Consider the following 23,604-nt stretch of genomic DNA (forward strand, 5'->3'; position numbering starts at 1 on the left):
CACTACTAAAGTTTGTAATAAACTAAGTGCAAGAAAACAAATAATTGTATTTTTGCTGTCTTGCAACTAACCAACGATCCGCGACCCTGCAGAGATGAGCCTGCCACTCCATCCATGTTACCAAACTTGGACAAGGAGGTTTATAATTGACTTGCGTTTCCAATCTCTGCGGATTCCCTTCTGGTGTACTAGAGGTGTGGGGCTGATTGATGGTCTAGAAACCTATATTCATCCCTGGGCCACTGGTGCCCCAGAAGTTACAAATCTGACCTGACTGCAGTCTAAGAGGCTGACCAGCCTCCAGAGGGGGAGCTAGAGGGGCAGCCTACATAGCAGGCTGCCCCTCTGACCATCCGATTCCGGGGTTGGTCAAACTCTACTCTTCCTCCCCTTGGAGGCTGAAGAGGCATCCCCCAGGGCCTGCCATTCGATCCCAGGCGCTTGGGGGACGCTTATAAGGTGGTGTGCTGCAGCAGTACGGTCTCTTGATGTTGATATGCTCTGTCGACAGGGGGATGAGGGGGGGGGGCGGTCAACGGGGGATCGCCGCGCTATGCAGATTAACATGATTGCACTGCTCTGCTAGTAGTCTGGCCTTCAGAGGAATATGCCCTGATTGCAGTGCATGCTGGGTAGCCTTGTTGCAGTGCTGGGAGACTGCTGTCTGACAGCAGTGCTGGAAGTCAGGCCAGCTGCCTCCAGATCTAGGAGTCTGCTCTGTCTGGAGTGCTGGCAGTTTAATCTGCACACACACGGACACCTTCAGTGTGTCCTTCCCTCGGGTCATTCAGCTGCCTGCTTAAGCGGTTATCTGTGGGGCTGTGCGCCACTCTGGGCGTGACAGGCACACAACGTTCTGACAGCTGCAATGCATAGCTGAACACCGAGTCACCCGGGAGGGCCAGGCCAGTGGCAAAGCACTAACATGGGCAGAGACATCAACCACATGCTTGGAGTAAACAAGGCAGTTTGCAAGCTGCACACGAGGAACACCACGTAGTGCTATGCCATTACCAGGGGTCAGAAGGGCAGAGAGGTGGGGGGGAGACACAGATGAGAGAGCGAGAGGACGGGCATGTGAAAGTGCACGCGCAAAGTACAGTGTAAAAATGCCATTCACATTATAAACAAATGAAATGTTTTCCTGGTACAGAGCTTATACAAATAGCCATCTTTTAAGCATTAGTACCCGGCACGCTGGCTGAACAGGAATACTGTGTGGTGATTGGCTCATTTGCGAGCCATACCACACGGTATTCCCGTCCACGCCGTGCGTGCCGGCTACTCTGTTCCCGGCGAGGGGCGTGGCAGCCCCTCAGCCAATGAGGAGGCTCAAAACGGGGCAATCCCCGCTCCGAGCTTCCCCATGGCTGGAGGCTTCCTTTGTCCCCCGCCGGGGACGCAGGTAAGATTTTTTTTTTCCCCCAGCCTTTCCTCCCTCCTCCCTCCCCACCCCACTTACCTTCTATCCCGAGGTCACCGGCGGGGGACGATGGAAACCTCCAGCAGTGTGGAGACTGAGCGGTGCCATCCCCGCTCCAAGCCTCCACACGGCTGGAGGCTTCCATCATCCCCTGCCGAAGACCGCGGTATGTTTTTAGTTTTTTTTTCTTCCTCCCCATCCTTTCCCTTCTGCCCTCCCGACCCCACTTACCTTCTTTTTTCTTCTGGTCTTGGAAGCGAACGCGCTAAGCACACTTCTGTTCCCAGCACGTCCGCTCCCAATGGCCGCCATGGAAAGGGAAAACGGAATACGTTTTCCCATTCCATGGCAGCGGCCATTTTTTTTCTGTTTCGGAACAGAAAAAAAAGCAATTACTACCCCGGTCTAACGGGCCGGGGTACTAATGGCAATAAGCCACTCTGTGGCGGGCCAATACCGCTCCGAGGTAATGCCCCCGGGGCACCATTAAGGCCCTCGCTTTGCTCAGGCCTATAACTCACCCCTGGGGCATTACCTGTGGCGGTATTGGCCCGCCACCTTATTGCCACAATAACACCAGGCCCGCGGGCTTCACGAGCTGGTAACAATATAGGGATCGAGTTATAGTCCTGTGGGAAGTGGGAGTCTTAACGCCATGTCCGCACAACTTTACCGACCCGTAAATCCTGAGGGTTGAGGAGAGCGCACAACCCATTTGCTTTAGAAATACTCTCTCAACATGGCCGCGGTGGAAATGGAAGGTTGCAGAGCCCCTCTTCCATTTCTGTGGTGGCCTGGTGGTCCGGTAAGTGTTGATCAATGGCGCGGCGGTGCTGGGCAACGGACAGGTAAGTGTGTGGGGGGGAGGAACGAGTCAAAAGTAGCGGGTGAGAAGGTGGCACACCAGGTGTGAGAAGTCGACAGCTTTCTCCGAACAATTAACACACAGCCCGGTTTTGCAGCAACGTGCGTCCATCACAGGTGCTGCGAATATTAATTAATAGAAGCAATTGGCTTCCATCTCTTCTGTAAAGTTTGTTGCTTTCATAGCGCTTATATTGTCCTAAGGCTGCTTTAATGAGCGAGATGAGACAAAGGGGGGAAATGGAGAGGAAACAAGGGAGCCAGAAAGGGAAGGGTATATTGTATTATGTTATGTGAGCTGCATATGTGCCTTACACCACGAAGGCGATTTTAAGATGGAGGAAAAGGTGGCACATCAGAATTGGGAAGCTGGAGAGGAAAGAAGGAATGACGTTTCCTCATATTGTTCCAAACCACACGCATACATCTGGCCTTGAGCAAGAGACCTTAAGAAAAGAAGGTGGAGATGGATGACAAATCCGGGGCAGAACGGCAAAGGAAGAGGGGCCCACATTGTGAGATTTACCAGCGGGGCTTTAGGTGGGATGGGGCTAACCCGGTCTGAGCCCCGGTAGTATTCAAAAATTGCCTGTGAACAGCAGGTTTTGCAGGGCTCGCTGAAAATTCGATGCAAAGATGAGTGTAATACTGTTTTATGCCAGTAGATGTCACCGTCACACATTAACAGTCAGATCACCAGCATCCGAGATTAGGTGTTAGGTTATTTGTTTTTGAACTCTCGCAGGGAAAATATAATAGAGAATATATTGCTTGATTTTTTAAATGTTATACTGAAGTGAAGTCTTGTAGAATGGCCTAATAAATGAAATGAACAAGAATCCTCGAATTCCTTCAAAACTGATTGCAGCAAGTATTGACCTAGTTTGATTTTATTTGGTTTCTATAGCAATATTTGTCATGAACCATCGGACGCGTCCTTTCTGGACATCCTGGTCTCTGACCCACAGGGGCTTTCACTCAGCAGTACTCCCAACATGGCCACCAAAAGCAGAATACTGTTTACCAGTTTCCGCACCGTACGCACTACGTTCTATAAAGCGGACACGGCCCGTGACCCTGTGCGTCTCAACGCTACCGCTTGCCATGGCTAGACGTGTGCAGCCGTAGCTCACTTGTGTTTTTCCCTCGATTCTTGGTTACCGGTAACCCTAAATTCCTCCTCCTTCATTCCACCTCCTTTTTGTCCTCCTTGCATCCCGGATCTCCGTGCACTCGTCTTCCATGTGCACTCTTTGCTGTTTCCTGGATTTCCTCGGACTTCACGGACATCTGAACGTTCCAAGGACTCGGAACGCTGAACGCACGCTGGAACCCGAGGACCTGCACGTTGGGTTATACAAGACCCGAACTCTACGAAAGAAGACTCCATCAAAGAACTCCAACAAACAACAAAGACAGGTGAGAAGCGGGGAAACCTTGACAGATTGAGACGCCAACAAACTGATAGATACGCACATGGAGGCTGCAGTTCAAGACCTCATGCGCGGCATGAAAGAGTTAACCACAGAAGTTCAGAATCTCAAAGCTGAGAATGCCGCATTAAAACAACTAGTCCTGTCACGTGATTCCGCAACCAAGGAAAGTGTATTGCTGGGCGGAGTAGTGGATAAATATGATAGCTCCTCAAAGAACCTTCGTGGCTTCCTAGATTCGTGTTTAGTGAACTTTACCTTTGAGCCCTGCTACTTTTCCACACCCAGGGCAAAGGTGGGCTTTATGATTTTGCATCTCTCCGGGAATGCGTTAACCTGGGCTACGCCCTTAGTTAATTCTGGAGCTGCCCTCCTGGATGATTATGAAGGGTTCGTACGGGCTCTAAAGACCATATTTGACTGCCCAGAACAGGTTTAGGGTGCCCAAGAATGTCTATTGGATTTCCAACAAGGGTCCCAGGACATGCTTACCTATGTAAGATGCTTTAAGCAACTGGCAAAGGAAGCAGATTGGTCCCCAGAGGCCCGTTTTACTCTATTCCGGAGAGGACTAAAACAAAGAAATAAAAGACCAGCTAGCCAGGTAGCTCGCCCAGGTTCCTTCCAGGCCCTTATAGACCTCTCTTTACAAATAAACTTTCGAATCCAGGAAAGGAAGGCAGAAAAGAAGAAAACAAAGATGCCTTACCAAAAGACCTCTATAGAATCTCCTTCTAAACCCGAGCCCACTCCTGCCCCGACCACAACCCTGAACCCATGCAAATGGGGGCCTTCCACTGACATATATCCCCGCAAGAAAGAATGCGACGGATCCACACCGGGCTGTGTATGTACTGTGCCTCAGATAAACATCTTGTGAAAGAATGTCCTTTGGCCCCTCCACGGCGTTCGGGAAACGCCAGCTCCCGATCCTAGATGGAGCACAGCTTCGGGAGAGAGAGGTTTGCTCCACATCTATTCCATCCTTGAACTCTCCTGGGCAAAACAACCTTGTGATCTTGCAGGCCTTTCTATCGCTGTCCAAGAAGGAAACTTACCCCATTCTGGCATTAGTGGATTGTGGAGCCATGGGGATTTTTATAGATCAGGATTGGGTCACTACCCACCACATTCCATATGAAACTCGAGACATCATGCAACCTGTAGAGGCCATCGATGGACAACCTTTCTCTTCAGGACCAATCACCCTGCAAACCAAAGAGATCCAGCTCTCGATAAACCATCATCAAGAGATGATCAAGTTTGACATCATAAAATCTGCCCATTATCCAATGGTACTGGGTATGCCCTGGTTTCAGAAGCACAACCCATACATCAACTGGGCAGCAGGATCCTTGTTTCTTGGCTCCGAACATTTCATGTCTCACTGCCTATCCCTGGATTCCTTGTCAAGAGCCTCTGAAGGTACGCTGACAGACCAGTAAGGCCCACTCACGTTCTCAAATATTATCCAGGTCCCCAGAGCCTATGAGGACTACACTGATGTGTTTTCAACTGCCATAGTTCAAGCCCTACCCCATCACAGGCCTGAAGACTGCGCTATCGATACTGAACCCTCGGCAGTGATTCCCTTTGGAAGGATGTTCATCCTATCAGAACCAGAGAAAAGGGCCCTCCGAGAATACTTGGATACCAAGCTAGAAAATGGCACCATACGACCATCCAAGTCCCCAGCGGGAGCTTCATTGTTTTTCGTTCCCAAGAAGGATACTAAGGAGTTTAGGCCTTGTCTTGATTATCATGGTCTTAATCAATGCACCCTCAAGGACCGCTACCCATTTCCCTTAATCTTGGATATCCTGGAAGCGGTGAGAGGAGCCGTAATCTTCACGAAATTGGATCTCAGAGGTGCCTACCATCTTATCCGTATAAAGGAAGGGGGCGAATGGAAAACGGTCTTTAGAACACCCTTTGGTCACTTTGAATACCTGGTCATGCCCTTCAGACTCGCCAATGCCCCAGCAGTCTTCCAACGTTTTATGGACCGGGTGTTCTCCGATATGCTGTTTCTCTTCATCATAGTTTACCTGGACGACATACGGATATACTCCAAGGACCATCTTAAGCATGAAGAACATCTCAAGGCAGTCTTACAACGGCTACGTGAACATAAACTCCTGGCTAAACCCGAGAAATGCCTTTTTCATGTCTCTACTGTTCACCATCTCGAATTTGTCCTTAGTCCAGAAGGAATTGGAATGGACCACTCAAAAGTAAATTCCATACTATCCTGGCCTGTTCCAACTACTGTGAAACAGATTCATTCCTTCCTGGGGCTTGCCAACTTCTACCTGAAATTCATAGCTTCCTTTTCGGAGATAGTTTAACCGATCATTACATTGTTGAAGGAGGATACTCCCTTCCTCTGGACCTCAGCCCAAGATGAAGCGTTCCAACGTTTGATGTCGGAGTTTACACAAGCCCCCATCTTGGCTCAACCTGACATTCATCAACCTTTCCTAGTGGAGACTGATGCCTCTAACTACGCCATCGGAGCAGTCTTAAAGCAGGAATTCGAGGACAAGTTAGAACACCCCATCGCTCATCTCTCGCGAACTAACTCCTAGCGAGACCCATTATTCTGTTCTGGAAAAGGAATTGTTGGCCATCCGTCAAACCTTCACAGAGTGGCGTCATCTACTCCTGGGAGCTAAAACATCCTGTTCAGGTCCATACGGATCATCGGCATCTCCAAGTCCTACAATCCATGGAATGTAGGAATAGTCGTCAAGCCCGTTGGGCCTTCTTTTTTGCCCAGTACCAGTTTCAAATCCATCATGTACCCGGAACACACAACATAACTGCGGATGCCTTATCTCGACGTCCTGACTACGAAACTCTTGAAGATCGATCCTTCCCAAAGATGTTTCCCCATACAATTTTTGTAGCCCAAGCAATCACTCTCCTGGAAGATATTCATATTCAAACCCAGTCCTCTGAGATCTGGAAGGAATTTACTGGGAAGAATCGATGGAATCTTAAAACCAAGAATGGGTATTTGTTCAGGGACAATGGCCTGGTCAATCCCACACAGAGACTGCGACAAAGGATTACAAGCCTCTGTCATGATACCCTTCATTCAGGACATTGTGGCATTACCAACACTCTCCGTTTAATACAAAGACAGTTTTGGTGGCCAAAAATGAAACGTGACGTCCAGCAGTACATCCAAGCCTGTGCAGTTTGCAATGAAAACAAGCATGATAACAAGAGGCCGGCGGGTCTCCTACTCCAACCAACGCTACCAACAAGGCCCTGGGAATTTATTGCCTCAGGCTTTATTGTGGAACTACCACCTTCCAGGCGATACACAACTATCATGGTTACCATTGATTTATTCACTCACATGGCTCATTTTACACCCTTGTATAAATTACCATCTTCCTCAGAACTTGCCGGAATCTTCCTGGAACACATATTCCGACTTCATGGACTCCCTTTCAAGATCATATCAGATAAAGGTCCTCAATACATATCTCAATTCTGGAAACACTTATGCTGTATACTAGGAATCCAACGTGCCCTCTCCTCAGGTTATCATCCACAGACCAACGGAGCTACAGAACGTGTGAACCAAACCCTGGAGCAGTATCTTCGTAGTTTCACCACCAAGGTCCAGGACGATTGGTCTCTTAATACCTGTGGCTGATTCACCTACAACAATTCGGATCACTCGGCTGTCAAGGCCAGCCCGTTCTTCTGCAGCCAAGGATTCCACACTTCGGTTCTACCATCCCTTCTCCCACATCCTACACCAGTTCCTACAGTCGACTCCTGGATTGAAACCCTCATCAATGTACAAAAAGAAGCCAAAGAACACCTCAAAAGGGCCCGAGCTAACACCAAGCACTATGCGGACTCCAAAAGAAGACCAGGACCTTCCTATGCAGTGGGTGATGAAATGTGGCTATCCTCAAAACTACTGCCTCGACACTTACAACCTAATAAGTTGGCTCCTTGGTACTATGGCCCTTTTTCCATAAAGGAAATCATTAACCCAGTGGCCTTCCGACTCAAATTACCAGACTCCTGGAAGAGGAGCCACCCAGTGTTTCACACATCTCTAATGAAACCATACGTCCAGACCTCCCGGTCTGCTCAAAGATCAACCCTTGCGGTTGTCGAAGACCAGCTAGAATACGAAGTGTCCCGAATATGTGACTCCAGGTACAGACGTGGTCAGCTACAGTATCTGGTGGAGTGCAAAGGCTATCCACCCAGTGAACGCACCTGTCAACCGGTCTCAAACCTAAACACCCCCAGGCTACTTCAAAGGTACCACCTTATTCACCCGGGCAAACCCGGAGGAACAGGCCTTCGGAGGAGGCATGCTGTCATGAACCATTGGTCGCCTCCTTTCTGGACTTCCTGGTCCCTGACCCATAGGGGCTTTCACTCAGCAGAACTCCCAACATGGCCACCGAACGCGGAATACGGTTTACCAGTTTCTGCTCCGTACGCATTACGTTCTATAAAGCGGACACGCCCCACGGCCCTGTACGGCTCAACGCTACCACTTGCCATGGCTAGACGTGTGCTGCCATAGTTCGTTTGTGTTTTTCCTTTGATTCCCGGTAACCCTAAATTCCTCCTCCTTCATTCCCCCTCCTTTTTGTCCTCCTTGCATTCCGGATCTCTGTGCACTCGTCTTCCGTGTGCACTCTTCGCTGTTTCCTGGATTTCCTCGGACTTCACAGACATCTGTACGTTCCAAGGACTCGGAACGCTGAACGCATGCTGGAACCCGAGGACCTGCATGTTGGGTTATACAAGACCCGAACGCTACGAAAGAAGACTCCATCGAAGACAGGTGAGAAGGGGGGAAACCTGTGACAATATTTGTATTTTAGTGACTTGTTTTTACTTCGTATTATATTCTATTTAACAAACATTTTAAAATAGAGTTTAATGCCTTTCAGTAGTGCGGAAATGTGACGGCGCAGGTTAGAAAACCGAGATGGTTATATAGCCCACCCTTCTTTTAAAGGTTCCCTGCCTACTTGGGATGGTAGAGCTGCACAGGACAATCCAAATATTGTTTACACCTCGCTAGACCCTCTCCTCTCCGTTTCTTGGACCGGTGAGAGATCTCGATTACACATATGACTCTGCTCTGCTGTCCCCTCATTGGCCCTCAGTAACTGCAGACAGGCCTTCCTGCCACCACTCAGAGGCCTCTGCCAGGCAGGGAGGGAGGGAGGGCAGGAGAGTTTGATAGGTGTGCCATGATCTCTACCTGCCATACTTGCTAGGACAACCTGCCCAAAAGTGAAGTGAGGACCTGGTTTACTAGTGAGGACCCAAAGTAAAAATAAAGACTTGTTTCCTACTTTACTGTACTTGTGGGGACCAAGTTGGCACACACCCTACTAGTGAGGGCAAAGGTGCCTCTTTACTATGATAGGGAAGTACCACGCTGCAGTCTACTCTGCTCCTTTCAGTATGAATTGTGGGGATGGATATGAACACATATGTTCCCTAAAGAAATATACCCAAACCATAGGTGCATGCACAACAATGCCTTCACTGTGCGTATTGAAGACCAGGTCCACCAACGAGTAGACTATTTCTCTCTCGCTCACTTCTCCTTCCCCTAGGTGATGGTTGCTTAGGTGAGGATGGATATTGCAGGGCGTACAGGAGAACCCCTCACAGGCCATGGCATTCCCCTAGCCCAGGCCACCTCACTAGGCTGATCAAGGCAGAAAGCTGGTGACTACATAGTTGGCGATTAAAAGAGCCATTATTTTGCATTGATACATTAGTTTTTTTTTTTTTTTAATCGGTATAATACCCTTTGATCAAAAATTTGAAAACTGGTCCAATTAATCAAGCAAGCAGATTGTCTCTGTGACTGATGCTTCACAGTGGAAGGAAGGCCTGTAGCGAGGCAAAAGGCTGACCGCAGACACTCGCGGCTCCCATTCAGGTTGTACAGGGCAGATGGCTTGAGGTGTGCCTGGAGTGGTGGAGGCAGTACCCCCTTGTCTTTTGGCGAATGCAGCACCAACTCGGCTTCTTTCAAGAGAAAGTTCTTGGATGTGGCCAGGGGGACAGTCTGGCACCGTTCACTTCTCCATCCGTTTAAGGGCCCTCGCTTCAAAGCCTTGCTACACGAGGCGGACATTCCAGGCTGGGGACAAAAAGACAGGGCGTTCTCTAGGAAGACTCGGGGCGGGGGGGGGTGGGGGCGAGTAGAGGCTTTATGATGACACACGCAAAATTACCCTCTGGGCTCATATTTGGACAACAGACGTCATAGGAACGTGCTGGTCATTCTTGTAGAACCGGCCCTTCAAATAAAGCAATTTTTGGTTCCAAATTGATAATTGCAGCCTAAGAAGAAAGACAAAGATACAAGGGGAGAGAAAGATAGACAGGAAGATAGACAGATGAAGAGGAAGATGGGGCGGAAGGGAGGCAGGCGGGCGTGGACTGGCCCATAGGGAACTCTCGAGATTTCCTGGTAGGCCTTTGCACCCTGGGCCTCTTCTGTGTGGTAAACTATTTCATCTATACATTTTCCTCACAGGAAAAGCATTGGGCTTGCTCAAAATGTGTAATATGGGGCCCCTTAGAACATTATTTCCAGGTTGTCTCTTTTGGAGGAAGGGAGAGAGGAGAGGTAGGGGAGGGAGGGAGGGCGGCCCTGCTAAACTGAAGCCCTCAGACATTGACATTTAGACATATGGTTCACACAAGCTTCTTCCCTGTAAAGGAATGTTTGCAACTTCGGTGTTCCTTCCGTGGTAAAGCCTGACAATGGTCCCCCTTTCAGTGGACAGGAGTTTGCCATGTTCGCCGAACATCTTGGATTTCAACACGGAAAGATCACACCACTATGGTCCCAGGCCAAAGGCATGGTAGAGCGGTTCATGGCTATCATCAAGCACATGCTACACGTATGCACCATCACCAATGGGTCTTTCATGCCAGCCATTTGTGCGTTACTGAGAGATTACCAGAAACACCCCCGCACAGCATGACGGGAGTATGCCCCTCGGAACGTCAGTCGCAAGGTCCACACGAGTTTGCCTTATGTGCCAGGTGTGGATCCTGAAGAAGCCATGACGCGACGTGCCCGTGAAACGGACAAAGCCATAAGGCAGAAAATGAAGGAATATGCAGACATGAGAAGAAGCGCACGGGAGCATGACATCCACGTACGGGATGCAGAGTAGGTGCAGCAGAGACAGACTCAGAAGGACATGCCTGCATTTCATTCCAAGCAGTTGCGTGTGACGGACGTTAAGGTGTCAACGGAGAACGACGTTCACTCCATCACCCAAATTTCAACGTTCTTTTGGAAGGTTGGCCAGTCTGTCACTGAAGGGGTCTCGTCAGATGAAAATCTCAGCGACAGCGATCTGTCTGAGAGCTGCTCTAACTTCATGGACGCGGATGTTGACACTGCACACAATAGTGACAGTAACGTAACTGTGCAGTCTCCTGGTCGAAGTCCGTCTAAGTGGGTTGTGCGTCGACCCACGAGGAGGATTGAAGAAATGGAATGAGTAAACACATGTGGTTTATGTGGGGGGAGATGTAGCGTTCTATTGTTGTGGACGTACAAAGCCCCTTTTCATGTTTAAGAATTGTTGGCAGGAAGCATGTCACTCATGCTCCCTGGGAAGTTAAGTATTGAATACAGCAAACAAGTAAGAAGACGTGCTTAGCCACTTGCTGTGTTGTGTTGTCTTTCCGGAGCACATCACCAACCATAAGCCCACGAGGGAGTTGGCTGGGCATCGTACTGCAGCCGATTTCCTTGTCCCATTTATTTTCTTTTATTTCAAGATCCAGACCTTCGGTCCTTGAAAAAAATATATGTCCACATTAAATATATTCTCTAAAGGTTGGTACTGGCTAGCAAAGTGTAAACGAAAAGAGAGGGAAGGCCATTACAATTTGATAGAGCAACAATCGTGTTGGAGCACTATTATGAGTTTTGAGAGCGGAGCTTTTCTGAAAGCGGTAGCGTTTTTACATTTTTCTGTGAAGTGCTTTTTTTGTGATGGCAAGCCATTACAATTTTTCCAGGGAGCAGCTTTTCTGCAAGGGAGAGCAAGCACAACTTTTCAGAGAGCTGACTCTTCTGTGAGGCAGGGCTATGACACACAGGTGTAATTTCACTTAATTAAAACAATGGCGTTTCATCCCATACTTACAAACAATGAACTTCGTGTTTCTCACTCAGCCAATCAATTGTACTCCACTGACACCTTAAATAGCCCCACTTTTCTTCCATTAGAACTCTTATTGGTCAAAATACAATGTCTCAAAGATGTCAGAGGCATGCTGGCTCAAACTCTGGCTTAGAATTCAACAGATCATTTTCACTTTTGTCTATTTCAATATGCTTACTCCTCTTGCACTTCCGGTAGCGAGTTAAACCGCCTATCAAAGGCATATGCTCTAAAGACTGAGTACTATGGGCCGTTTTTGAAAGCATATCAAAAAATGTTCTTGCGGGTGTTCTAACATGGGCAGTTCAGTATTATTGTGTGGACACCATCACAGCGAAGTTAGGTTTTGTGCTCTGGTGGCAGTCCTATTTGGGCCTGTTTCACTTCTCAAAGTATGTGACTATCAGGTGTTAGGCCGAATTGCAGGCAGTACCCTTTGGGACCACTAGACACCATTTGGACTACAGGTGTTAGCAAAAACCAATGTGAGCAGTACAAGAGGTTACATAGAGGTCACAGTGGTTCAAGTAGACACTTACACTCAGGTTTTCTTGGTAAAACACTTATTAATTGGTTACACAATCATTTAGAAAACATTCACTAGAAGGAGGCAACTTAATATTATACACAAGCACACTTCAATATCAAACCAATAAGTTTCTGGACAAATTAGGCTCCTCTGAAATAGGAGCAACATGGCATTTCAGTTACTTTCAATGGGAGTAAAAAGGCACAAGTTAGCAGAATAGACCACAAATACTTTCTTAGGCAGTACAAATAGTTTTAGTTCACTAGAGGACTTGATCCAGTTCAATAGGCCTAGACCAAAGCCAATGGACTAGTGTCTTGGAGGATAGGAAAGAGCAGTTCTTGAAGTAAACAGTAAAGTTTTTGCCAAAGTTCTCAGAACTAGTTTGTATGAAAAAGAATCATGTTGGGTCACAAGCCGATTAGGCCTGCAATTTGGGAAAGTGCCACAAACTTTCACTGCGAGAGAGGCGTTCTCTCAATCGGGTTGGCACAGTACCTTAATGTGAAGCAAAAGATGCAGCTGAAGACGTTGATTCCTGGCAGTTCCTGCAGATCTCACTGTTCCTGGGCCTCGGCCATGGGGACAAGAGGAAGGACGTCGGGGGGGGGGGGGGGAGGATCCTGCACTGCATGGGATCATCAGAAAACGCTGACAAAATGGAGTCACTTCAGTTCCAGTAGTTGTAATTCAAGCACACAAGCTGGTGTCCTTCCCCCCTGGTTAGTCCTAACCAGCCACGAGAATGGTATCCAGGTGGCTTACAAGTTGATGGGTCCCACCAACTCAAAGGAAGAAGTCGTCCTTTAAGGGGCTTCTATGTCGAGATGAACTTGGCAATTCAGACCTGCAGCAGGGCTTCACAGGGTAAACCAACAGTCCAGGAGTTCCAGCAGCCGTCCCCTTCCAGCTCGTCTTTGGTTCTTTCGTTCCAGTGGTCGATTCTGCTTTCCAGTCCAGGAGACTCGCCTTTTAAAAAGTTTTCTCCCATTCATTCCAGTTTAGATGCCACTCACCCAGCAGAGTGGCTGTCCTTTCCGGACCGTCAGCCAGCAAGCCAATCACGCCAGAGTGCATTTGGGTCTCCTAGGAGACTAAGCACAGGGAGTTTCCGGCACTTGGCGGGTTTAGTGCATGGCACTGATGGAGAGCAAGGAATGGATCGAGTGCGTACGACAAGTGACATGGGCTGAACCGATAATGCAAGATGGATGAACGAAGGAGTTGAGCGGATGAAGTCGGTGGAGCGGATGACTGCACAGAGCGGATGAGTACACAAAGTGGATGAATATGCAGAGCGGATGAATTAGATGAATGCACAGAGCGGATGAGTTTACAGAGCGGGCGAGTGCAGAGAAGAGGCGGGTGCAGAGAAGAGGCGGGTGCAGAGAAGGCTGAATCTAGAAGAAATTCACTGTCATTTACAGGAATACCAGGTCTGTATTTTTTCTGCATTCTGCTGAACGGGACCCTAAGGAGATCCTTTTCTGATAAATGCCAATTGCATGTACAAGAGAATGACCTGCTGTTGTGTTCCTTGCATGCAATTCTATACTTCTGAAAAAAGGAGTGCAAAACTAAAGAGTAAAAAGAGGCAAAATCACCTTTACTCTTTGCTTTTACTCACCGTCTCGTACAAGTTGTAAATGCCATCTGCAAATAACACTTTGCAGATGGCTTTTACAAAAAGGTATCCTGCAGATTCTTCCTACTTTAGTAGGTGCTAAATACAAGCAGATTCTGATCTGTGTAGGCCATCTAGGCTTACAACAAAGAGGCTTTGCAGGTGTAGTGTGAGGAGTGAGGTGGAAACTGTTTCTCCCTTTTCTGGCAAAACCATTCCAAAATGACTTGGTGATAAACCAATACACAAGTATCTTTATGCCTTGCTTTTATGCCTTTGTTGCTCCAAGCCATGAGAAAAGTGGTTGTCCATTGAGAGGAGGGAGGAACCCTAGAGGCCATAGAAATGGGATGGGTTAGTGCAAGTGAGGTGGACCCCTGTAACATCCTTATAGAAAGATGGCCACAGAGATGGAGGCAGAGCTCCCTGCAGAACATACAGGCGTAGGCAGTGGGATGTGGGGATCCATGTAGATTTGGAAGATCCACTGTAAAATCCCCTGATAAAAGGCCCAGAGACACAGAAGGCTAGAACCACAGGGACTACACATACAGCACGTTGCACGTGCAGGGATCCTGCAGCCCCTTGCACTCCAAAATAGGCAGATTCCTAGAATGGTGATGGCGTGCATGCAGAAACCTTACCTTGCTGACTTTCTTGCCCGCCCCGGCAAATTCAATGTCTCCAAAGGCATCCGTTTGCTCTTCGGTTGTGTGCTCCTGCGACTCCCACTTGCTGACAATCGCCGCTCCGAAGTTATCCTCCATTGCCACAGACACATGGATGTTCCTCGGGGCACCGCACTGGCAATATGACAGGGGGCTGGGGATGTAAAAAGAAATGGAAGGGTGATCTAGTCAATATTATCATGAAAACGACAGTACTGCATCTCGAGGAGAGTCTCCAGCTGGAGAGCCAAGATGGACAGCCTCTGATGACCGTCAGATGGCCCTTCGCCTGCGCAGGCCAGAGAGTAGCCGTGGTTCCAGAAACAAATCAGCATACATTTGAAGAGAGGGTCCCTGGCATGCCCCTCTTCACCCCCATGAACAAGACAGCCCAAAGAGTTGAGAACTGAAGATGCAACTCACAATTTGGAAAGCCGCCAGGATGGGGCAGTGACATCCACATACGCAAACATATATTCTCTCAGACAACCATTCAAACCTTATCCAGTCAACGGCTTTAAGGATACAGCTGCCACAACACTGATCATGGAGCCAAACATCTCAATGGATCAGATTCACTAATTATGGAAATACGTTGTGCAGACGTCATTAGTGACACTACGACATAGCAACATTAGTCATGAAGCAAACTCGCACCCATCCACGAAGTTACATGGACACACACGAAGAACATGATTACACAGTTCTGTAGGTAGAGGACAGATACATATACATACCATCAAAAGCCTTTATTTTTCTTCTCTTTAGCCAAACGCAGAACGCAAGGCAAAGTAAAGATGCAGAGCAAGCTTGTAGATGCTTATTGCAACTAACCCTATGGAACTAGAGGGCTATATAAGAGGCATGGAAGAGCAAAATACTACTAACCTATAAGAAACATAGCACGGTATAGATATATAGAAATCACAGCATAACTGTAGTGAGGTTACATGAGGCCACGAGCCTCAGGACGAGAGACTAAGAAAAGCAGAATTAGGCTGCATGAAGCAGCAGACCAGGGCTCACAACCCAGGTCAGCGATGAGTAGAACATTCCTGGGCCTCAGAGACAAGGAGCAAGCAACATGCAAAATATTAGCATAAATGCTCACAAATTGCAGACCAGAGAGCTCGATTTCATAGACCTCAACTACGTGGTTCGCCCAAGCAAGAAAATGGTAATTCAACCACGGTGGGAAGATGAGCAGTTCCCAACGACTGAGACACAAGGTGAAACATGGATTCTTTAACAACGTTGCAACCCTGTGGGCACTCTCAAAGGCAAAAGTGGTAATACTGACCGCTACAATGGGAACACAGTCTTTCTCATCACCTTGAGATGGTGCACTGAGCGCTGAGAACAGAGCCGGGTCCCAGACCTGGGGAGATCCGCTCCAGCCAATCAGGGAACACAAATCCAGGGGTGGATGGCAGAGGGCAAAGGTGTATGGTAATCCTGCCACCCTGCAACAATGTAATAGTTTTGGGGGGGAAGGGTCAGGCAAGCCACCCGACATGTGGGGGCCAATAGAATAATCTCTATAGATGCCATCTATAGGCACTACCACCACAACTATCCAATCATGTACCCTCATACGTTATTTGGAGAAGAGCCCATGTTGTGACGCAGTAACTGAACAAAATCCCCTGGCACGGGCTCAGGAGCTGTGATTTCGGGAAACTCAATTTCCTGTACGATTCCTGTCTGCTTGTGTAATAAACAACAGTTCTAACTTACCCTTGGGTGACTCCTCTGTCTTTGTACTGGGGGAGGGATCGTTGGGCCCTGGGAGAGCAAAAGGTAAGCTCGTAGTGGGAACCCCAGTCCCTCTGGCATACCTAAGCCAACCTTGCACCCCAAAACACCACAGGTCCCGCAAGAGGTATTCTGAGGGGGCACTGAATGCTGAACCTCTAAGGGACATGTATTTGGGTCATCAGAGCTTGGTCTCAACTGTACACTTCTCCAAGGTGCTGAAACCCTCCTACAACTCACAGACCTCAGGATATAATCCACAACCCAATAGTCAACTCATCTGCACAGACACCAATTGCTCCTGGCTCTACCAGCACCAACAGTGGTGCATAGCCCCGTGACTTTTCCTGCTAATACCCTAACAAACCCCCATCCTTCCTAATACAGATGCACAAGAGTGCTTGGAGACCATGAAAATAGCAGCTGTGCACGGTATCCCAATAAGGTAACATGTCCAGTAAGGTGGTGAGGCGTACTGCAAAAGGAAGGCAACTTCCTTGTTGAGAACAAGTGGGACATCTGGTCTTCTCGATGGATTCATTTTCAGTGCCTTGCCAGTTACAAATACATTTGGTTCAAGTAGATCTTTCGGGCTGTGCCAGTGCCATCGTATTTAGGGAGCTGGGCTTTTGCAGTAGTAGTGTTATTCCGACGATTGCCACTAGGCTAATGTGAGCTGTACATTCTGGTATTATTTGGATGACTGTCTGGATCAAAACTGCATTCAGGCTGGGTGAGACTAGGAGGGCATGGCAGATAGCGAAAAGTCTACATATCCTGGGCGTTTAAAGTCTCTAATGCCCTGTCATAGGCCACCCTGAATCCAAGATTGGCGATGGGATCCCCGGTCTGGCTGTGCACACCAAGGGGGTGGCTCAGGGACCAGGTGACCCCCCAAGACAGTAAATAATGGGCTGCGGGGCAGCATGGTGAGAACCCCTGGTCACTCTCCCTTGCTTTGCATTGCCTGGGAGTGGCAGTCACCACTCTTATGGACCTCCTCTCCAGCTGTGAGCGTCTGAATCTCTCCCTAGCCAGAGTCAAAGTCCTAGAATGGAACAACAAATTAACCAAACTCAAGGTCACTCACACAGCACCAATTAAGTTTCTGCTGATGCTGTGGCAGCCCCCACCCAAGGTATCAGAGATGTCACTTACAAGCTTCCGCAAGATGCGCCAGGAACACCGGAGACTAGGGATTGATCCACTGTTGCTACCTCCCTGCCAAGTTCCCCAGTTCCAAGCGTGACACCTCGAGCCAGTCCTGATTTTTGCTTCCAATTGCATGCTGGAACTTCTAGTTTCTTTCTTCCTATTCTAAGGGTGGGCCTACAAGTTTCAGCATGCAGTGCAAAAAATTAATAAAAAATAAACAGGACTGCCTCAAAGATTCGGCATGGAACTGCAAAACTTGGCAGCTATGTTGCTAGTTTGCGTGTTTCCCACTGCGGGTTGCCCATCGTGCGAGCACTGGATCCCTGCACTTATTGCAATGGTGCAAGCCCGCGATTGCCCGACCACAGATTTCTCTGCATTTGGTACCTCTGTAAAGTGCATCGTTGCATCTCGAAGCTAGGTCCGCGCTCAATACATAGCACAATAATAAACCATAATAATAATACAACATTTCCCATTCATTGTCTACTGGCAGACCATTCCCTTGCCGAGGATACACTGTTGCAAACTGAATGCGATCCAGGATTTTCTGTGCGCTCCGGAGCCTTTGAAAGGTTACCGCCTGGTTCCTGCACACTAGGGTCTGCCTGGAAGGGGAGCATCGGATACTGGATAGTGGACAGGGCAGATTAAGGCTTGCCTGGTCCCATAAGCCCAAAGTGAGGTGCACAGAGATGCAGCAGCCAATACAAATCCTGCCCCAAATGCCAGCCGAAAACACAAAACCCCAGTGCAGTCACTCACCAAAGGCCCAACCAAAGGAGAACACAAACACTCACGGCCCTGTGCAGCAAAAGGTTAGAGGTGCTGCTGGTGGCTCGAGATTGGAGAAAACTGGAAAATGCGGACATTGGAGAGGTGGAAGGGGTTGGAGAGGTGGTGCCGACCGAGAGCAGGAGGAGATGGTGAGACCAATGGGGCAGGGGGAGGTTATAAAACCCAGGGGAGGAAAGGTGGTAACCAGGGGTAGACTGGGAACCAAAAGAGGCCCTGGAAATAATGTTCAAAGTGGCCCCATGCTGCACATTTCCAGCAAGCCCAACCCTTTTCCTATGGAAACATTTGGAAAGACCTCACACAAGAGGCTGCGGGTGCAGAGGCCTTCTGATAAATCTCCAGCGATACAGCACCCAGAAAGGGAAAAAGTTGCACGCGGCTTCCTGTGGACGTCACTTCTCATATAGTGCCCATTACCAAAAGGAGTCTAATGGGCAGGTGGCCCCAAGGACCTCCACCCACTTTAGCTCTTCATAGCCAGGCTAAACAGCCATCATAGCTTGTCAGAGCCCAACATGCCCCAATTCCATCAGCAGATGCTAGTTCAGTCCTGGGTTGAACGTTGAATTCTGGAGCTTGCAGTCTTGGGTTTATAATAGAGAACCCAGGACTACAGGTTCCAGAATGCAAAGTTAAAACGAAGACTGGCCTGCCATTTCCTGCAGGGAATGGGGCATGTGCGCGTGAAGGGCCCGTCTACAGACGCAAGTGGGGGGAGGGGAGAGATGCACACCAGGGTCCTCTCTGTCCTACCCACAGTGCCAGTGTAAACCCGCTTTCTTTTCACTGTCACCCCCTTATTTTACCTCCAATCTCACCCTCCTTTTCCCGTTTCTTTTCAGATTCTTCCATGCGCCCCCTCCCCTTCCCTATCTCTTCTAGCACACTGCACAGCGCCATGGACCAGTCTGAAGGCAGTGTTAAGTGCTCTACAGGAAACCCATATAAATACACACACACACACTTGGCGAATGAACTGCCAAGAGGTGAAAGGCTGCACCCGGGATATGCATATGTTAATTGTTAAAAAAAAAAGGTATTTATACCGTGCACCGTCACCAATGGAATTGGTCCCCAGGCGCTCAGGTGGATCTGCAAAGCAAGAAGGCGTGCGGGTTAGGTTAGTCGGATAAAGAGGGAGTCGGAAAGTGGGAGAAGTGTTGTGCTGTTGGCTTTAGTTCGGTTTTCACTGTGCGCTGTGCTTTTGGTGTATCAGACCGATGCAAGACCTCATGTGCTGTTGGTGCGGTTTATGTGTTTGTTGTTGCAGTGTGGTGAAGTGCATGCAGTTTGCTGGGCGTGAAATGGTTGTGTGGATTTTCGGGTGAGTTAGGTATGCAGAGAGATTGGAGTTCGGGTTAGTAGGTTATATATCCTAGTTTTTGCAGATCTTGTTCTATCTGTCTAGCATTCCTGTAGGTAAGCTTAATTGCCACTGGTCTTTCCTCGTTGATCTAATCATTGCGATTGCCAGAGTAACGAGTTCCTGGCAGTGCTGTATTGAGCTCCGTGTATTCGGATGGCGCGTGTCTGTTTCCCCCCCACCTCTGGTATTGGTGCTGTGGATTAGCATCCCCTACTCCCTTGCTATCTAGTCCGTCGGCGGTCTGTTGGTGCTTGTGCATGATTGGAGGCCAGGGTGCCATTGATAAATCGTCCTTGTCCTTCCGTCCTGGTCTAGCTATGTGTTCATTTTTAGTTTCGTCCAGTCGTAACTATCTCTCAATTGGCAAGTTTGGTATGTCGTGGGATGCTTAGTAGGATCTGGGATCGGTTTCTTGACTCTTCATCGTTTCAGCTATGTATCTGCTACTGTTGGTGTTATTTTAGTTATGCATTGAAGTGCCAGGATTTGAGGAGTTTTCTGAATATTGGGTGAATTCTTGTGTTATGCATGTTGTTTGGTAAGTCGTTACAGGTTTTTGGTGCGGGTTGAGAAAAAGAAGATCCTCCAAGTTTTCTTTTGTTGGAGGGTTTCGGTTCCAGGAGGGTGTCGTTGGAGTGTCCTTGTTGGGCGATGTAGGCTTAATTTGTCTCTCACGAATTCTGCGGCTTGGTTGTGGATTGCTTTATGCATGATGCACATTGATTTGAATTTGATTCACTGTTTGATCGGTAGCCAATGTAGAGTTTTTAACACTGCTGTGATGTGTTCCCTTCGTGGTAGCTTGAGAAGCAATCTGGGCGCCGCATTTTGTATGCGTTGTCATTTTCAAGTTGCTTAGGCATGCCCAGGTACAGACTATTGGCGTAATCTACTCTGGATATGACAAGGGCAATATCTCAAATAAACACATTAACTAACCCACAAAGCCGTTTTACCAGACAAGCAGTTTAAGGCTGAATAGTAGAGAAAGTTCAATTTCACCAGCAGATGACACTCATTTCAGCAGCACGCTATATCAAGTGTGCACTCCCACTGACGCCCTTGCAGCAAGGTTAGACAACAAGCAAGTGATCAGTAAATAATCCTAAAAGGGTAAGACTTGGATCAGCTTAAAACATAGTTCAGGTTTCCTATTGAACATGCATGAGGTTATACAGTTCTGTTTTTTTGACCCTTGCAATTCTGGCACATGTCGTTTTCAATCATTTGAAACTGGAGAGAAAACAACGGCACGTTCCAGTATTCAAGGGGGGGGGGGGAGCGCACTGGAAGGCCTTGCCATACATGGTGAAGAGAATCTTGAGAGCTCTGGTTAGTACATATTTTGTGGGAAAGCTTTTTGGAGTGGCCCCACCATGCAATTAGCCCGGGCTACTGTGCGCCGGACTTGCACCTTGGATTCTGGACATGGCACACAGCTGTTGCGGCTCTCCTGTGCATCAGCGGCCCAGTTCCACCGAACAAACGAAATAAGTGCATACACTGCGGCAGGTGCACAAAACACAGATTGCAAGGCAAAGAAAAAACAACATCATCTATTACTGGGAAGAGAGGACTGTTTAAACAGCGAATGTGATTTGGAGCAGGCCAGATGCCGCTAATGCATAGTGATTAAGTGCACCGCCCAGAGTGAATAGGCGTTATCTCCACCTGCAGGGAACCACCTTCCCCGAGCAGGGGAAGTGCTAGGAAAGGGGTGTCTCTTCAGGCTTCGCAGGACCAGCATCTCCCGGACATGGTGTGCTGCAGTATATGCCTGCTGAGGAGTACACACAGCATATCACCCCAGAACCTTCACAGTTATAAGATGGGTCTTACCTCAAGTAGTCCGAATGCAGCCATAGCTAACTCCGTTAATAACTCACAAGGCGGTGGGGTTCACATGAGCACACCTCAATTATACATTATGAAGAGTGGCATGTCACTATTACTGCCACGGTGTGCAATATTCCCCTCTATGATTTCCCACCGCAGAGGTACAATTATTGCTGGGTTTCCAATGTAGAATTCCTGCTGATTGGAAAGAGCCTGGCTGCAGTGGATGGCTTCAGCCGTCAGGTGCGGTGCACCGCTGCCTGCAGCAATGAGATGCGCAGGCATGCGTGGGCCAAGATGCCGGGTTAAAGATTTGCTCAAGGCCAGTCAATAGCAGGTGCCGAGTATCTGCCGGAGAAATGTGCCTGCCTTCTCCTGCATGCAAGTAGTGGCACGCGTGTCCCAGGCCCTACTTGAACCACTGCACTATCGCCACTTCATCACCACCCGGCGAGTTGAGTCGTTGATTATTGTTGTGACTCAGTGTCACAGAACTACTTACCTTGTGATTTTGGCTCTAATCACTGATCCGCTATCTGCAGGGCTTGCGGTGGAGACGTTCAGATTGTAATTATAGGAAGCTCGCCAACCACAAAGCAGGCTTTGACATAGGCCCTCATGTGCAGGTGCACTGCCCAGTCCTGCCGGGAAGATTAAAAAGAAATGTGCAGCCACAGCGTCAGCGTGCGGTCGGTGGTGGCAGGTGGCAGGCACCCAAGTCAAGAAACCACCCAGGCAGATTCATGCGACTCGCACGCTTTATTGTAGCCTTCTGCGCCAAAGAGGCCCTATGCCCAGAGGCCTACCGGGGACGTCCCGGTGGGGCAGTCCAGCCCTGGTGGTAACATCAGGCAGCAAAGGTGGCACTGAGGAGCTGGAAGTAGTACTGCGAGGTGGTGAAGGTGGTACAGCGGAGGAGAAGGAGGTAACATCAGGAGGTAAAGATGGAATGGCGGATATTGTAACACCAGGAGGTGAGGGGGGGGGGGTACAGAGGAGCTGGTAACATCAGGAAGTGAATGGGGTCTAGAGGAGGAGGCAGTAACAATGAGTGAGGAAAGCAAAACTATGGGGAAGGAGTGGATCAGCTCTGTCCTCAGACAGAACAGGACGCGTGAAGTGGGTGAGGTCACCCGTATGCAGGACCAGCAGGTGAGTGGAGCAGGGAGGATATACTAGGATAAGGGGCGAAAGGGGCAGAATTGGAAGGCCGCCTGGCCTGGGCAGGTCTGAAAGGATAGCTGAGCAGCTCTCCCTGCCCACTATACTCACCTGATCTACCCGCTGCGAAGGACTGTGTTTTCGAATTAGTCTTGAGGTACAAGATTCCGGAAAGCCGGCAACTAGTCAATCACCCGGAGAAGCCCGTGGAAATCCACCATGCCCAGGGGCCTGAGAAGGGATGAGGACGCCCCATTGGAACTGTAAAGGCTGGGAAGGTCATTTGAGAGGCTGGGAAAGGCCCAAGCATCTTGGGGCCACCCGTAGGCGGAGAGGCCCTGATAACTTCAGCAGAAGGACAATCCTGGCGCCAGGTTTTTGGGAAGAGCCCATTTTACTTGAAGGTGGCTCCTTTTGAAAAATGTACCCAATAAAAGATTTTGACATCAAATTCATGGCCTTGCAATTTTTCTTGGTCCCAGGCAGCTCTGCGACTGCTCAATCAGGTGCTCACAAAAAAACCTGCTCACCTTTTCATTAGAAGGCTGCCTTATCACGCTGCGCTTTGCTGAAGGCAGATGAGTTGGCTTAGGTTTCCGCATAGCACTTCCACACAGTCAAAGAATTAGGGCGCCTTTTAAGGGAGAAATCTCACACAATGCTACTTAAGCTACTCTAAAGACAGTACAACACGTAATGGCTCAAAGCTGCATAGCTCAAAGAAAAGCAAAGACAGGCTTAGACTGCAAAGTGCAAGAACCCCCGAGGTCTGCATTCCGCTGAAG

The 23,604-nt window shown here is 48.7% G+C and overlaps 1 protein-coding gene across 3 annotated transcripts in view; it reads right to left on the bottom strand.

The window, feature by feature from the left end:
- The window catches only part of TRPM4 (transient receptor potential cation channel subfamily M member 4), a 386,617-nt gene that overhangs the window by 222,971 nt on the left and 140,042 nt on the right, over positions 1 to 23,604 (bottom strand). For all 3 annotated transcript variants that reach the window (XM_069605669.1, XM_069605650.1, XM_069605660.1), the window contains exon 3: positions 14,725 to 14,902. In XM_069605669.1, coding sequence (XP_069461770.1) covers positions 14,725 to 14,902 — 178 coding nt within the window. The remainder of the gene's footprint in view (positions 1 to 14,724; positions 14,903 to 23,604) is intronic.

Source organism: Ambystoma mexicanum, chromosome 1p (assembly GCF_040938575.1).
Source record: "Ambystoma mexicanum isolate Mex_15411 chromosome 1p, UKY_AmexF1_1, whole genome shotgun sequence".
Classification (NCBI taxonomy): Eukaryota; Metazoa; Chordata; class Amphibia; order Caudata; family Ambystomatidae; genus Ambystoma; species Ambystoma mexicanum.